Genomic DNA, 18,258 nt, shown 5'->3' with positions numbered 1-18,258 from the left:
GCAATTGTAAAAAGTGCAGCATGGCTAATCTTTTGAAAATACTGCCATATTGCTCAAAAATATTCCCAAACTTTTTCAATAATATCATAAATTTCACGCATTTTTCTTGAGATTTTATTTTTTTACCTAAACCTCTGTAAATTTCAGGATTTTTCCTCATTAATTTACCAAATTAAGAGAAATCACAATTAATTGTTGAATAAGTACCTGATTTTAAATATGTCGAGTCTTGCACATATTTTTGCAAATATTTATTTATAATACACCTCTTTTATTTTATTTTTATTTTTGATATTATTATGGCTTATTGGAGGATCAACTAACTGTTTTAAAGTCATGTCCTTAGTTGTAGCTTCTTGTCATCTCAGTGAAACATCTAAAGGTTACACCTTTTTTCCATGTTTTGTAAGACTTTAGTGTGGGTGGTAAGCAGATTTCATCTTTGGACAGAGACAGATATGCTTCTAAGCTAAGTGGCAGCTTGCTTTTTGTCTGCAGAGGCATCGTCTCCTCCATCTCTAAAAAGCAGATTGCCACCAAATCTGAGCCCTTCCTTCAAATGAGAAGTAGAAAGACGCTTGTACTTGTGGCCTAAAGACAAAGAAATAATGCAAACATGTGGCCAAAAGGAAGTTATGGAAAACTAAGCCAATAATGAGATGTTGCTGACCAGTTGGAGACAACTGCATATTTGGAAACAGTGAACAAAGCTGTACATACTTTAGCACAAGTCCTTTGTAAGCTTTACACAGTCTTCACCTTTTGTGGATTTTTTGAAAATACCATGAATCATTTTGTGTTTGTTTATGATCATTGCTGATCATATGAAGATTGTTTTCCTGTAAGCTCTGTTCCTCACACCGAGAGGAAAAAATTGACTGGAGATCATTCTTTTAACTTTAAGGCAACATCAGCCTGAACTTAAACATTTGCTTCCCTGACTTTGTAACATGTAACAAACTGTACATCCAAAAATAAGTACATTATTCATGTAATTCCTCCGCAGGGGTCTTGTTTCATCTGTCTGACCCTGCTGTCATTTACACCGTCATTCTTCTTTACCTACCCTCTTTCTTCCTGTCTCACCTCCTTACACACACCTTCAGTGTGGAGTGGAGCTGTCAGGAAACAGATAATAAGTGAAATAACGTTAATTGAGTTCACGAGAACACATTACGTAGCTGCTTTTATTCTCAATCTGTGAAAAATATAAATGAAAGCTAATTTGAGAGAAAATGTTTTTTAAGCATTTGCTGAAGCTGTCAGACCGACTTTTATTTCTTTTTTTAAACGATTGATAAAAATGATTTGATGCAGAGCGTGAACTTTCTTCCAGGATATGCACAAGCATGTAAGGCAAGCATAATTGTTTGAGCTTTTCAGCCATGTCGACACACTGAGGTCAAGTAAAAAAAAAAAAAACCCCAAAAAACTGCTGTAATCAGACACGGACAAGTTGCTGGTATAGTAGCCGGTGCACAGCTCCTGGTATGTGGCTTAGTAAACACGGAACAACGTAAAATTGGATAAATTAATTATTTAGTCTCTTGAACCAGAACGATATTGATGTTGTATATTGTTTAGGTCTCCTGTTACCTTATTGTCTGACTGCTTTTTTATTTTTAAATGACAGTATAGAGGTACCCGTTGTGTTAAAATATGACGAGGAGTACCTGACCTGAAGCTGGGAGTGAAGGTGTTTTGTTTTTACAGGCTTTTATTTTGAAGGACTCTTGCGAAACAGACTTTTTTATGCATTATTTTATGAAGCATTCCTTCCATATGCAACACTTTACTAACAAAAAAAATACATAGAATCTTAAACATGAGCCCCAATGAAATGCTAATGTTCCATTTGTTCATATATTAAAGTGGATAAAGTAATAATGTATTTGGGGGGGAAAGTAATTTTCTATTACTTTGTTAAAAATTAGTTGTGCCATCTATAATGCAAAATAACGTCAGGATTTTGCATAAAATAATATAAACAGCGCCACGCCATAGATTTGCAACACCAGATGTAGTGGATTTTTAATCTCTGCTATATATTTTGTTTGGTTTTCTTCTTCTCAAATGTTAGGAGTGTCTTTTTTTTAAATTGGGGGTGTTTGTAACTGTAGGAGAAGTCACTCAGAGACGTTACGTTTGTGCCGCCTGGCCATGATACCGGCCGAGAGTTACCACCGTGTTTATTAATTGTGGATTCTTTGAAACGTTATCCCAGCGATAATGTGCCAGAGTCCCCCTAAAGTACTTCTTTGGCACCCTCGTACTCCTCTTCTCTCCCCCCGTCCTTCCTCTGCTCTCGCCTCTCTCTGTCTCTCCGTGATGTGTGGCGGTGTTTGTGCAGGGACAGAAAATGGTTGAGATTGAGTCTCTGACTCATCCTGAAGGAGGAGGGAGGGGAGATGAGGGATGGGGGCAAAGACGAACTGATTTTTTTTGTGTTTTGATGGGGTGGCAGTGTCACTGTGTGTTATCCTGAAGATGTTTAAATGAAATTTCCAGGTGTGTGCAAGCTGCAGATGTTAAATGTGTAAATGTGTTTGGAGACGGGCAGCTGTGGGAAACTTTGCTGCTGCTGCTGTAATCTCGCCGTCTTGTGATTTTTCTGAATGCTGTTTAGATGTCTCGTGTTTACTTAGTTACTTTTCCTTTATTTTTCTTCTTGTCGTTGTCTTTCTTTCATTGAGTTTTGTATTCTTTTTTACTTTACTGTACGGGATTTGTATTTTCCTTTCTGGTCCTTTGGGGGGTTTTCTTCATTTTTATGCCTCATTTAAGGTTTCTTCGTGACTTTTCTCTGGGCTTTGTCTCGCTTTAAAAAGTTTTCTTCATGCTCTTGTTTGTTTCTTTTTTGCTTTCTTTTATTCTTTGATTTCTGATCATTTGTTCATCAATTAATTTCATTTTTTGTCACGTTTCTTTCCCATCTTTGTCAGTTTCTTTAAAGTTTTTATGCTCTCCTTTTACTTTTCTCTTTATGTTCTTTTTTTCCTCTAAACTTTCCATTCTTTTATTAATGTTTCACTATCCTGTTCATTTTTTTTTATTTTTATCTTTGATTCTTCTCTTTCGTTCTCTTTTTGTCTTTCTCTTTCACTCTGTTCTCGTCTCCTCCTACCTTTCCTACTCTTATAATCTGTTCACTTTTCTCTGTTTTCCTCGTGTGTTAGTTCTTTAATTGCCTTCCTTCTTTTTTTGTCCTTTTCTTCTCTCGCGCACTTTTCCCTCTGTTTCCTCTAACCCACTCCATTCCCTGAATTTCTTTCTTTCTGTCTCTTTGTTGCTCGCTCCATTCCTCTCTGTCCCCTTCTTCTGCCTTTCTTCCCTTCTTTTCCCTCTCCTCTCTCTGTCTGTCTCTCCCTCTCTCTGGCCTCTCTCCAGCAGCACAAGATTTGGAGCCGATTGTCTATTTATAGCGCCTGTGGTTCTGTCGCCATGACAACCAAGCTGGAGGCCAGGGCGCCAGGGAGCTATTTTTGGAGCAGCTCTGTAATGTCAGACATAGCCTTCTCTCTCTTTCTTCCCTCTCTCTCTGGATGTGGTGTGTGTTTGATTAAGGATCGGCTGGCGAAGCCTTCGGTTTGGTCAGCTCGTCGCAGTGTGAAGCGCTAACGTACAAAGAAGCGGTAACCCCCTCAAGTCTTGCACCGTCCCCCTCCCCCCACCTACCTATTACCTCCACCTTGAGGAAGCACCGAGACCATTTTTTTGTTGGGTTTTTTTGTATTTATTTTTTTGAGTGGGCTCGGTGCTTCAGAGGCTGGTAAAGCTTCAGTTTTCTCTCGTGCAGCTGAGATTGATTTCAGGCGCCTTAAGTGACACGTTTGAGTGTCTGCAGTGAGATTTGCAGCAACAATAAAGACACAATTTAAAGCCCTGTTAACGTAAAAAAAAAATACTAAACTGCATTTTTTGTAAATCTGAAAAAACAAATTTAAGTGTTAATAAATGGCCAAATTATTGTCAGTAAAATTGACACTAAACTATATTTAAGGATTTAATACTTAAATTTACAATTTTAAAATGTATCCTTTTTTTTGTAAACTTCTAATAATCTTTTAATTTGTTTTCACAGTTTTCCTGTTTTACAGTTTTACTGTTAATCAGCTTCTCGGGAATGTGCATTTTCTGTATTTGTAAAGGTTTTTGAGCGTCTTCATTTTTTACTTTTGTGTAAAGACATGGTGGTTGAACTTCTGAAAACTTGCTTGGACATGAATAGATTTGAGGAGATGTGGAAAGAGGCGCTTTTTAGGGACGCAATCCTGCTCGCTGATTTGTGTGTGTCTGCGTGTGTGTTGTCACACAGCGGAGCTGCTCGGACGCGGTGGGGCAAAGTTTTCCAGATGCTGTGTGTTTGTATCTTGTTATACTACAAACCCTGATACAGGTTAAAATACTTTAATTATTACTCTGGTACTATTAAACTGTTAACACAGTTAATGTGTTCTTTGATCAAATACTGGCTTTTTTTTTTTTTAAAAGAGACATTTCATAACTGTTTCTCATATGAAGGTAATTTAAAATTAAAGTACTATGATCTGAAAATTTGGCTCCCTAAAAACATAAAAACCTGCTCCGTCCTGTTACGTTTGATCTGTTTCTGTTTTATCCTTACCAGCTGTAAGGTTGCAGGCCGGACGACACAGTTGTGTGTCAGAGTAATCTAATACTGAGTAGAGATGAGGACGTATGAAAGCTCATAATCTGAGTAATCCTTTGTTCTAATACTGCCACTTTTACAAGATAAATGCATTATGGGAGTGTTGTCAGCTATGTTGGGACAGTGCGCCGCTGCTGTTACGTTTTTTTTGTTTGTTTGTTTTTCAACACATGAAAAAAACAAAAACAACTTCATCATGTTCAAAATTACACGTGCAAAGCAGATCCAGTTAAAAGGTGTTTTCATAGCAGTCCAATAGGCTTTAATTATTGTAGCAATAATATAGAAGAAATTTGGTAATTGAACTTTTGTTAAAAAAAAGTCTATTTTTTAAAATATAATTGATAAAACATGTGATTTTTATTTTATACATTTGAACAAGCATATTTAAATATCCTTCAGGGTTGTTTGTGTGGCAATAAAACAATGAATCCAAATAAAGAATTGAAGTAAATATGACATTTTAAAAATATGTAAATGCTAGAGTATTTATTTTTCATTTTTCCACAATCGTGGCCTACATTTATTGTATCTGCAAAAAAGAAGAAGAAAAGAAACCCAAAGAAAACAGAAGAATGAATTTTAGCTTTTCTTGTAAATACTGGGTCATTTTTAGCTACCAGACAAGTGACCTGTGTATATTTCCAGAGTTTAAGTCACCCTGTCTGCTACCCAGAATAACCCTGTGGATATACATAACACCGTAGACCTCTCTGTTACTGGGGCAGCCACTATTATTTAGTTCATCTTAGTAGGCATGGTTATTATTGGCACTTCTCCTATTAATAGGGAGAAGTGCTAAAAATTGAGCAGTGTGTTTGTCCTGGGCGTGTTGATGCCTCAGACCGGAGCTGTAGATAAACAAGATTTTGGCCTCAGCAGATGTTGGGGGCAGGCATGTTAACTCTCATCATTAGAGCTGTAGCTTTCACCTTCACCCAAAATGAAAGTTTTGTTGTTGAGGTGCTCACTAATAATGTAATGTTATGGGCTGAAGTTTGACTCGAAGGTGCTGAGGTGTGGGAGCACCTGAGCCACTTGGCCCCTGCAGAGAGCGGCTGGTACCAGACCGGCTGACTGCCTAATGGTCTTTCTGTGTGTTTTACATGAATATCTGTGTCAGTGCGCATTTGTGCAGAGAAATGCGCATGGCCCGCTCTTTGTCTCTGCGAACCCTTTCTCCTCCCTCTCCTTCCTGGCTCAGGGGTCTTTTTGTCCGTTTGTCCAGCACTGTAGCGCCTGCAGACGCAGCCCCCCATTCCTCTCAGTGTGTTACCTGCAGCCCTTCTGTCACATTTCACCCCTGCCCGCAACATTCCTAGTTATCTCAGAGGGGGCTGCATACCTGTTCTCTGAGAGGCGGCTGCAGGCCAGTGTCTTGCCTTGCTAGTTGTAAGAATAGAGCGTAGACAATTATTCAAAGCAGACAGCCGGGCGGGCCGGGGAACAGAGTGGGAACGCAGTATGTTAGCAACTACTCTGTAACAAGCAGTCAGGGATTACTTAAAGCATTTTGGTTGGTGAAGCTTTGCAGAGATTTAAAATAAAATTGGTTAGATGAAGTTGCAAGCAGTGCTTTAACACATCAAAGCCATGTCTGTTCATTTTTTTTTAAATTAGCAAGCATTAACTGTGTGGCTACACTTTAACACTACTGCACTATAACCCTCATCCCTGCTTAAAACATGCTGCTCAGGGGAAAGCTTTAATATTTAAATATTGTTCCGGAATTTTGTGAAGTAGAAATGCATCAGAATAAGGTACATTAAAGTACATTAAGGTTAAAGTACAATAAGGTACAATAAAGTACATTTAGCATATTTGGTGTTTTATTTTAACAATTTGTATGGAGGTAATTTTCAAGTTTCTTTCTACAGAAAGACTCCCATTGCATTTCAAGCTATATCTGTCGGAGACCCTGTAATTATTTGTACTGCATTTCACGTCCATTCAGTATTTACTTGAGATCTTGTTGTTTAATATAACATGGTAACACACACGAGGAAGGGCTAAAGTTTAATATGCAAATGTTTAAGTTTGAGAGCAGAATCCGTGATTGAAACATTTGCATGATATTAAAGCTGCGATTGTGAAGTTTTCAGCTCAGTTTCTGTAGGAAAACTGCAGCACTTGTGCTCGATCAGTGCAGGCGAGTGCGACACTGCTGCTTAAAGATAATCACCAAATTCCTTTCAGTATAACTGGCCTGAATTCAGCTCACTCCTCTTTCCATGCCACAGCTGAGCAACTCTTCTTTGATAATGTTTACCTCTTTACATCTGAAAGTCCCGTCTGGACAGCTTGGAAGTTTAATTTTCCACCTTCATTTTATTTACATGCATGTGCAGTGGCTCGAAGGGAGATGATAGGGAAGTTGTTTTTTTTTCCTGTGTGAAATTTAGGCAATCTTATTAATGCTGGTGTGCATGTACACGACGGGTACTAGTGTAAAAGTGTCTGTGGTCCAGACAACTCCGAAAGAGTCGTCAGGCTGCCTCACACACCTTGAAAGCATACACCCGTTCACACAGACCATTAACATGCATTTGGGTAGGCGCTCTTCAAAATATGAACGCGCTGTAGGCCTGCATACCCACCCACCCACGCACACACACACACACACACACACACACACACTTCTCCTTCTGTGCAAGTACTACTACAGCAGCTCCATTGACGAGGCTTCTTCAGTCTGACAGAGCAAACGGCTGCCGGTGACTCAGACTGGCTGCCTCTGATCTCGCTGCGATTTCAAACACTCGCCCCCTCGTGGCCATTCAGGGACTCATATCCTCCATGTTTCCCGAGCTCTCATTGCTGTGCTCGGCAGCAGCGCTCGGCCTGTGTTTGTGTGCGTTTTTGAAGCCAAACTCTTCCAGTCTGATAGGTTGGTGAGTTAAGGAGGATTTTAAGTTGCGTTTACAGTTCAGTAGGTTTTATTTTGAAGATTACTGTGGTTAGTTAAAATGGACTGATTTACTGTGAAAGTAAGCAATACATTAGTTTTATTGTAATATTGTATATATATTTTTTCTATACAGTTCCAGCTGAGATTTAAAAGCTTTTGTGTTGTCTTTGCAGCTTCCTAGACCGGATTGATGTGGTCAGGCAGAACGACTACACACCCACTGATCAGGTGAGGCAGTCAGCACTCAAACACCAGTTATAACAGTTTTTATCATTTTTATTTAGTTTTGTAAGTTTCAGTTATATTCTGTTATTTTATTGTTTAAAAATGTTCACCAGTGTTTAGTATATTCTATAATGTTCAAATTGAGCAAAAACGAAAATGGAGAGTAGTTTTTGTTTTCTATTCCAGTTAATCAAAATGTTTTTTTCTCTTGTAGCTTTCATTTTTTGAGTTTTAGTTCACTGTAATAACACAAACAGGATTGAAGGTGATGAACCACCAGAGCAACGCCTGCCAGACATTTGCATTTATTCACCAAACTCAAATAATATTGCAATAACAACCTGTAAGCAGATTTTCAGGTTCCCATCATGACACACTCATGCTCTGTGTATATTATTTGGAGGCACCTGTGCCTTCCCTTCTGTGACGTGTCAAAGTTTAATCTTGGGGAAACTCGAGAAGAAGTAAAAAGTGTGAGTGTGTTTAACTGTGTAGCCGGAACCAGACAAAGGATGTGAACTGCAGTACACGTCATATCATACGTGAAACGAGCGTGTGCAGATGGAGAAGTTCACGTCCCAACGACCCGTGTGGACGTGGAAAGCATGAAGAGACCTTCATGACGGCATTGTAATTATGCATCACCACTGAGGGCAGCAGAGCCGTGCACAGGGCATGTTTGCATATAGAAAATGTGTGTCGTTGTGTTTGCAGAAAATTATAATTACCACATTTGTGGCAGTTTTTAAAATCATAGTTGGTGAATACTTTCTAGATTTTTATGTACAATCAGCTGTGATTAGCGTAGAAGCGAGTAAGAACAGTGCCGTGGGAAATGGAAAGTGAATATAGAAAAATTAAAAGTAAAATGAGTGTGGAATTTATCTGCTTTTATTTGATTTAGATAGCCAGATAAAACTTTGAATTTGATTGTTTTTGACCTGTTTTTACAAAAGATCTACTCATCTACAAACACTATTCATTATTAGGTGTTATTATTCAGTATGTCTTATTGAAAATGGACTATATGCACAGCTTCTTTTTAAAATTATTTTATTTATAATGTGTATCAATACGGATAAGTGCATAATATGAACTGTGTCACACATCCCGGCATTTAAGTTTAAATGCTGTTCCCTAGATGGACTTTCAAGACGCACGCATCAGTTATCTTTATTTGTTTTATTTCCTCACGAAAGTCGACTTCTTGCCCATTTACTGCCATTTTATGCTTCATTGTCCACTTGTGCTTCCTTTAACCCTCCTACTCCTTTTTTTTTTTTTCAGGACCTGCTAAGATGCAGAGTACTGACATCTGGGATCTTCGAGACAAGATTTCAAATAGACAAAGTTAATTTCCAGTGAGCAACCTCAATGTTTATTTATCACGATGTGTGCGATAGAGCGAAAGTAAAAAAAGTCAAATAAAAGGATTAATACTGTTTTAAAAGTGTAAATATAAAACTTTTTAACTTCCTCTGTCTCTCAGTATGTTCGACGTTGGAGGTCAGAGGGATGAACGGCGAAAGTGGATCCAGTGTTTTAATGGTAGGAGATGATCCTGAATTATTTCTGAAGTATCTAACACTCACTTTGCTGCTTTTTTCATGTCATTGGGTTTATAAAGTTACTAAAGCAGATATATATGTAGTGTTCAGCAATCCGTAACTGGATTGAAGCATGTGCGTTCATTTAAAGTCCAAGTTGAGAACAAGGTTGTGTATCTTGAGTTTTTGGGTATTTTTATTCATAGTGGTTTTATTAATCCTGCTCTGTGTTGTGTGCCGCAGATGTGACAGCTATCATCTTTGTGGTGGCGAGTAGCAGCTACAACATGGTGATCAGAGAAGATAATCAGACTAACAGACTACAGGAAGCCCTCAATCTTTTCAAGAACATTTGGAACAACAGGTCGGAGACAAACTTTTCTTTGGACACATTTCTTTCTTTTCTGTTTTTGTCTTTTTTTGTTTGAAGGTGAGACAAAAGGGAGTCATAAAAGCCAAGAAATGTTGCTAAAAAGACTATAGAAACTAAATGCTGTGACACTTTGGTCCCTTTCTAGCTCCCTTTATGTAGAAGGTAAAGGGAGCAGACATAAGAGCAACTTAAGAGTGAAGTATATGATTACTGTGACTGGTAGTTTTCCATTGTTTGGGCTAAAAGAAAGTCATATACAACAATACAATACAATAATAAAACTTTTACTTTGAGTTGAGAGGAATGCCTAGTTACAAGCCATCTTGCACACAGCAGGGAAATACGGGGGAAAAAACAAAGATAAAATAGGATCAAAAGAACATGAGACATGATGTGAGCTTTCTGTTAGCTGTGCAAATGAAAACACAAATCAAGCTGGGAAGGTTTGTCATCTGAGGGGCTGCTGCTTTTGCTAGTTTGGTAAGAGAAGTCATTTCTTTTCAGAGATAAGTACAGTAAATTTAAACAAAGCGCTCGATACGTTTACGTGAACGGTGCACTAAAAAATTCTTCTGAAAATCAAGAAAATGTGAAATTTCTGATTCAGGGTGTATATGTAGAGGGACAAAGCTCTGAGCAGACACCATGTCCGCCTTTGACTCCATATGGGCTGTTTATTGCAGAAGCTCTAAGACCTTTTTAACCCAGAACTCCAGAGAGTAAATTATTGCCGTGTTCTCCAGCCAAAGTCTATTAAAATGTAATTTCTACTTTTAAAACAGTGACTCTCCAGCAACACATGTTTTGGGTCTGAAACTAACCTTGGTCTGAACTTGCTCACTTCCCTCCGCAGGTGGCTACGGACCATTTCTGTAATCCTCTTCCTGAACAAACAGGACCTGCTTGCTGAGAAGGTTTTGGCAGGAAAATCTAAAATTGAGGAGTATTTCCCAGAGTTTGCACGCTACACTACGCCTGATGATGGTAAGGCTGGCGCTCTTAGATCTGCTCATCTTCATCTTGCTGTCAGTCTTTTTTTCCCCCCAAACATTATCCCTGATGATATAACATCCCCAGAACTGTCCACTTTAATACAATAATATTTATATAGCTCCTATTAACAACTTTCATCTCAAGGAACAAGTTAGAGAGCGTACAACATCAGAGGGAGAAGCTGTATTATCCAAAAGTTCACTATGAACAGGCACTCCAGAGAGACCACCAGCAGACCGAGACTCAAAGAGGGGAAACAATCCAGAGATGACAAAGAAACGGAAGCGTGGCTACAGCATGAACAAAAAACTGGAGAGTACACTTTATGATGTGCAGATGTTGCATATAAACCGACCAGAGCCAAAGCCAGAATAACAAAGGGATGGTTCATGATCACCTAATACAGTCCTCCCTGGGAGCTGGTTCCACAGCAAAGCAGCCTGATAACTGAAGGCTCTGCCTCCTGTTATCCAGTTAGATCGTGTGTCCGTGTGACTTCACGGCCGGAGCTCTTGGTTAGTTTGAGTTCTGAGTGCTCCATCGAAATGTCACACATGCTAACGCCCGCAGTGCACTGACATGTTAATATTAGGGGTGCAACGATATTCGTATCGATATTGAACCGTTCGATACAGTGCTTTCGGTTCGGTACGCATATGTATGAACAATACAACATTTGTAATTTATTTTATCAATTTTCCTTCTGACGATGCTGTCTGTGTTGAGCGCTCAGTGAATCTGTGTTCGACTACTCCGCCTAGGCTGCACTGTCGAGCGCAGATCCACTGAGCGCTCAACACAGACAGCATAGTCAGAAGGAAGAGCGCAGGGCAAGCTAGCGAGACAGAAGTTAAGCTCTCCTTACAACAGGCAAATTGAACCTCATTCAGATCTGGCGTTTGGAATTATTTTGGTTTTCATGTGACGTATGACCCTGAAGGTAAGCGAGTCATGGACTAAAGTAAAACAGTATGTTGGATGTGCCACGCAATGCTCAATTACATTGGTGTGAACTAGTGTGTTAGCGCAGTTAGCTCGTTAACGTGTTGGCCGTCTAGCCCCATGCACGGGGCGATCGGCGGTAGCTCGTTAACGGAGATTTGCCGTGTTGTGGCGTTAAGGTCATTTCAACGAGATTAACCTGAAAGCACTAGTGGGAACACAACGAATATGACTGCACATTTACGCCGACATCATCCTAGTGCAAAGACAAGTGGAAGCAGACAAAAAAAAGCAAGCATGCTACTAACTTTAGCCGAGTCATTTAGACAGCTGTTAGCACATGATTCTCCTTATGCTGCTGAGAATATAGCCCAGAAGAAGCGGATAGTATAGCTTTTATTTTGGAAAGAGCCATTTCTCTGTAATAAACTCTCTTTTCCAAAGATGAGTGATTCCTCAATCAGATACAGGGCTCGCAATATCGCTAGCCCGACGTCCTGGAGCTAGCGATTTTTTTCAGTCGGGCTACCAAAATCTTTCTCTTCCCTGCCCGTCGGGCTATTGTAGGAAAAATATATGTCAATGCTTTTGCATTCTTTCAGAAATGTAGCTGGGTAATTATGTCATTGGCATCGGTGAGCCACTGTCAATATGTGACATATTGAAGTCGCGTTTGAATTTGCGCTTGTTTTTTTGCTTTCACTTTGCAATCGTGCGAACTGTGTATAGAGAGCGACAGCACTGATCTGTGAGTGGTGATAATTTGTGCACCAATTCCTCTGACATCGTCTTATTAATCGTTAGCTTACTATGCAAACATGACAAGTGAAATCTCCCGCAGCTTACACATGTGAGAGGTTGATCGCGCAGAGAATCGCTGAGCTTATGTGAGTGCGTGTGTAAAAGCATTTCAGTTCTGCTGAGCCAAATAAGACAGGTCAGGGTGAAGAAGTGACAGCCAAAGAAAAGCTTACCACAAAACGGAGAAGTTATGACAAATCAGACTATAAGGCAAAAAGAAAGTGCAGCTTTATGGTTTCATGGACAAAAGAATTTCTGTGGCTGCAATATGACGAGCTAAATAACCAGGGCTGCACATAAGTGGTCCGCAGGTGCGCATTCGCTGTCAAAATAAAAAACACGCACAAGGGTTAGGGTTAAATTTAAAAACTGTACTTTTGAGTTAAAATATATATTTATAATTTTAATAAATGACAAATTAAGAAGGCATGAACATTTTTTTTGTATCGAAAAAATATCGAACCGTGACACCAAAGTATCGAACCGAACCGAACCGTGAATTTTGTGTATCGTTGCACCCCTAGTTAATATGTAAACATGCTGAGGTTTTTCTCCTCACGCTCAGTGAGAATCAGTAGTTACGGTCCCGAGATCAAGTAAAGTATTGGCCATTTTTACCAGTTTAACTCTAATGTGGTTTATTCTGTGGTAACAGTGCTGCACCGTGTGACTATTTAATGCTGCAGCGTGAAGGTGACTCGAATGTGACCAGATTTCTTCTTCCAACAGCAATACCAGAGCCAGGTGAAGATCCCCGTGTTACCAGGGCAAAGTACTTCATACGGGATGAATTTCTGGTGTGTACAAAAGTCAAAGAGGCAAAACCTGTTTTGCCTCTTTGACTTTAGTTTCCCTTTTTTCTATTCTTTATATGACATAAAAGACTAATATGAGGTTTGAGTTATATTCCTGACAAAATTCCTTTAGAGGCTGATTTACATGGGATGTGGTTTCCAAATTGGCTTGAACTCCACTCAGTCTCTCTACTCTGGCACTGCTGAAGGAGCTGAACATAGTTTCAGTGTTTTTGAGCATTTGATGGACCGCTTATGTCCCAGAGATGTAGATTTTGTCACTACACCAGAGTACATAAACTATCAATGTGTATCAGTGGGTGAGTATAATACCTGCCACTGGAAAAAAGTTCTCCCTCAGTTTGGTGTTAGAATAATTATATTTTAATGAGTATACTGCATATATAAGTGTTCTCTGATTTTCGCCCATAAGGTTTTTTTTAACTTTGGATATTAGGAATGTATGACAGCTCAATAGTTACATTAAAAAAATACATGATAATATAGAAACGATAATATACAGATACTCCCTTCTATATAATAAAAAGTGGTAGACAAGTTTAGATCAGCGTTACTCTGCGGGCATCGTCAGTACCAACTAGTCTTTGTGTGTCTCTTTTCTCAGAGGATCAGCACAGCCAGCGGAGACGGGCGGCATTACTGTTATCCCCACTTCACCTGTGCGGTTGACACAGAAAACATCCGCCGCGTCTTCAATGACTGTCGCGACATCATACAGAGGATGCACCTACGGCAGTATGAGCTCTTGTGATTGGCAGCGGCGTCCAATCTTACCTAACTACCTATCATCATACCTAGCTAAACACCCCCTCCCGACCAGTTAGCCAATCACTCATCCACTTCCACCAACTTCACCTAACATCTGAGCAAGCAACTGAGCGCCTTGCCCTCCCCTCCACTCCGATACAGCTTCTCCCGATAAACACAACTGCAGAAAAGCTGAACAGCGGAAAGACTCTTTTCAAAACAAAGGAAACGTTGTTACAGATACACCACATCATCAACTATCAGCCTGGACTGACTGCTGTACTCAGCCACACTTTGACCCAGGAAAGAGGGTCAGGACTGGAATCCCTGAGTGTAGGCGAACTCTCCTTTTAGCTCTCTCTCAGTTAAATGAACACACATGCTCACAGGTACACAAACACACACAGATATGAGAGACGACTTCAGATAGGTTTTAATACAGCAGTAAGACGCATACACTCTCACAGAGCCTTTCAAAAGTCAAGTTCTACTGCTTTCCAAAGTCGGCAGAGGCTAAATTGAATAATGCCTTCTGAGAGGGACGAGTTTATTCACCTAGTGCTGAACACGAAGGAAGGGAACGGCGGACAGCGAGGGTGGCAAAATGATACAGAGGAGGGCTGTTTTGTGCCCAGAGATGGACAGATGGACTAATTGACTAATGGCTGCCTGCGGACGTGAGCGTGACTCTAACAGAAGACCACACGGCTCTTCAAGAATCCAACCAAGGAGGGATGCAGAAAACAACAACAGAAAAAAATAAAAAAAAATAAACAAGATGAATATCATACAATGCATAAACTCATGCATACCAGTGAACTTCATGCAGTGCAAAAAATCCAAGCTATATATATAGATATTTATATATGTGTGTATATAAATATGTATATATATATATATAAATATATAAATATAAATATTATATATTCCTGTAATAACGCAATTCAACTTTTAAGTTTTTGTTAGTTTTTACCCCATGTTGTGTGTGGGTGTACACTGTGTGTGTGAGATCTGCCTTTGTGCACCATTTAAACCTCCAACAGCCACACACACACATACACACATATATAAAATATATACATCCTCGCCCCCTTTGCTCCTGCTGCTATTTGACAACTATTGAATATGTGGAATTTTTATTTAACAAGGAAAGCATGACGACGCAAAAGGAACGTACGAAGTTGAAGAAACGACTCGTCGGGGCTGGATGCGACATTCTGACCTGGCAGCACACACGGACACACTAACACACACACCCGTGCACATGCACTCACAGGCCTCCTTGTCCACACTATGACCCGCCTCCACACCGTTTACCTTTCGTCTTGTTCTCTCACTTCTCCCATTCCCACCTCCTCCCTTCCTGGCTTTAAGTACGTCTGTCTTTATTTTACTGCTGGACTATTATTCCTGTACAGACTGTAAAATGTATTATTTTGTACAACTTTATTGAAAAAAAAAAAAAAAAAAAACTTGTAGAAGATCCCTGTGCCTTGATCACGACTGTACGTGTAAAAATGAGCTAATATGTAAGTTATGTTTCACTGCGCTGTACAGCTGGACGGGTCTGTCCCACCTCGTCCGGGCTAGCTCACCCCTCCCGCTGGGGAGGGTGGTTGTGGGGTGGAGGGGGACGGGGAACAGGCATCGGATCGGGCCTTTCGTCTGTTGCTTAGTTTCCATTTTATTCCCACATTTGTTTGTTCGTTGATTCATTTGTTTTGTTTTGACTCTCCTCTGGTTTATATGATAGCGTTGGAAAAAAGAAAAATGAAGGAAAAAAGATAATAAGACACACCACTTTAATGCTGTGTAGTGAACGATACTGAATCCTAACACAATTTAATATATATATATAAAATATATGTCAGATTTTATATTTTATATATATGTACTGTACACTTACCTCCCCATCACCCTTGTGAGCTGTCGCCCGGGTTTCCTTTGCTTTCTGTCCGTAACCTGCAAATATTTTCAGGTGGTGGCAATTCTGGGTGCAGCGGGGTGGGTGTTCATTTCTCTTTTTTTTATTTTTAGCTTTAACTCTTTTGGAGAGGAGGGAAATATCCAGTTGCAAAACATTGCTTGTTTCTACATAAACCAAATTCTTTTTGCTCAAACAAGAGGAAACGGTTGTTTTAGTCTTTGGTTTGTTCTTAGAAATCGGTATATTAGATCAACATTACACGAGCTGAAGCAGTCGCTGTCTAACACCTCAGCCACGCAGTGAATCCAGTCCTTAATGATTAGTGGGGGGATTCATATTTTATTAACCTTATTTTCTTTTCTTTTTTTTTTTATCACAAGTGGTAACTGTTCAGAGTATATCATGTTTTATTCATATAGAGAAAGAACAAAGAGTGCATAACAAATTAAAAAATAAAAACAAAGTCACATATACACTCACCAGCCACTATATTAGGTACATCTTGCCTGTACTGGGTTGGACCTCCTTTGGCTTCAGAACTGTCTTAATTCTTCATGAAGAAGGTGCTGGAAAAAGATTCCTCAGAGATTTCAGTTTATAGTCATATGACAAAATCGCACAGTTGCTGCACATCCATGATGCAAATTTCTCATTCCACCACATCCTAAAAGTCCTCTGTTGGGTTGAAATCTGGTGGCTGTGGAGGCCCTTTGAGTACAGTCAATATTTTAAACACGTTGAAGAAACTAGTTTGAGATTATTCAAATTCTGTGAAATTGTGCTTTATATAAAGGAGATGGTTCAACTGTGATCATAAAGGAATGGATATGGTCAGCAACAATACTTGCTGTTTAAAGTTTGGTACTAAAGGGCCAAGAGTGTGCCAAAAAAAGTCCCCACACAATTAGACCACCAGCAGCCTCAAGACACTCACACACGGCAGGATTTATCCGTGCTCTCATGTTGTTTAACCCAACGTCTGACGTCTGCAGAAAACAAGACTCATCAAGACGGAACATTTTTCTGCATACCTTTGTTGTAATGAGTTATTTGGGTTATCGTCTTACCTGTCTTGCCTTCCTATCAACTTGAAGCAGACTGGCTATTATGCAGAGCACCTCTGCTCAGTGGATATTTTCTGTTTTTCAGACTAGTAGTAGTCATTTTAATTAAAAAAAACTCAAGGTAAAAATTATTAAAAGAAAATCAATTCTACAAATACGAAAATATAGAACAAGTGAAAGAGCAGCATGTTCACAATGGACTTGACAGAAACTACGAGGCACCTCAGACTTGACTAAAAGGTGAGTTTCAAGAAATGATTGCTGCTTTCTGGATGAGCCCTGCAAAGTCTTGTCAACTTTGGTTCTTAGTCAAGAGCTGGGGTCTGAAAGAAGTTGGGAGGAGGACCTCAGTGACCTAGAGCCACAGTATGGTATTAGAACTATTGTTCTATATTGTGGTGCTGGCTGATCCATGGAGTTCTTTAAAAGCAAATGATAAATAAAATCTGTGATTTGCGATCATCCCAAAAAGTCAAAGATTTTCTTCATACAGCATAAGTCAAACGTTTCATGGCATTATCGACTAATGTGGCAGCGTGGCAGATCCACATGTTGGCAATAATAAATATTCTCTTTTTGAGAGATGTAGCCAAAGAGTAACATGTAACGAGAGAGAAAAGGGAATAAAAGAGGACCTAAGATGGAGCCTTGAGGAGCACCACATTTAATGGATTTTCTGTAAGTATATAATTATAGGCCTGGAAACCAATGTCCCTTCTTTAGTTTGGGACATTGGTTTCCAGGTCCATGGACTATTGCTTTTACCAAGGTATACCTCATAACTGGCAACAGAGCGTATGGTTAGTTTTGATACTTTTTTTATGCTTTTTATATTTACATATTTGCCAAAGTCACATACGAGTGGGGATTTTACAAGAAAAAAATTATATTTTGTAATTGAGTTTCTACAATATTTGCTAGTTTTCCATAAGTCATTTTTCCTGTATGTTGTACATCTTAGAGCAGTGAATAATAACACAAGATTTTTATATTCAGACATCCAAACCGCCACACATTTTATGATTAACAGTGTGAAGGGAAAGTATTAGGGATGTAAATGTAACAGCCTTGCAAATTGCACACACTGTTTCGCTGTAGGATTATATGGTGAAGCTGGTAGCTCAGATTCCTCCAAGATTTTGCAAGTTGTTCACACTTAAGGTTAGGCTACGGTTACTTTGACCTCTTTATATGGCGAGACAAATATAAATATATATAACTCCATCCATCCATTTCCACTTCTGTCA

General features: G+C 39.4%; 1 protein-coding gene across 1 annotated transcript in view; it reads left to right on the top strand.

Annotated features, from left to right (window-relative positions):
• The window catches only part of LOC146670527 (guanine nucleotide-binding protein G(s) subunit alpha-like), a 37,981-nt gene extending 23,132 nt beyond the window's left edge, over positions 1-14,849 (top strand). Inside the window, exons 6-12 of the mRNA XM_085407495.1 lie at positions 7,751-7,805; positions 9,090-9,163; positions 9,292-9,350; positions 9,593-9,713; positions 10,576-10,706; positions 13,188-13,255; positions 13,878-14,849. Coding sequence (XP_085263621.1) covers positions 7,751-7,805; positions 9,090-9,163; positions 9,292-9,350; positions 9,593-9,713; positions 10,576-10,706; positions 13,188-13,255; positions 13,878-14,024 — 655 coding nt within the window. The 3' untranslated portion in view covers positions 14,025-14,849. The remainder of the gene's footprint in view (positions 1-7,750; positions 7,806-9,089; positions 9,164-9,291; positions 9,351-9,592; positions 9,714-10,575; positions 10,707-13,187; positions 13,256-13,877) is intronic.
• Positions 14,850-18,258: the final 3,409 nt, after the last annotated feature.

Source organism: Rhamphochromis longiceps, linkage group LG5, assembly GCF_057381845.1.
Source record: "Rhamphochromis longiceps isolate RC_006_pf linkage group LG5, R_longiceps_female_GT1.1, whole genome shotgun sequence".
Taxonomy (NCBI): Eukaryota; Metazoa; Chordata; class Actinopteri; order Cichliformes; family Cichlidae; genus Rhamphochromis; species Rhamphochromis longiceps.
This window is presented reverse-complemented; position numbering and strand designations above follow the sequence as displayed.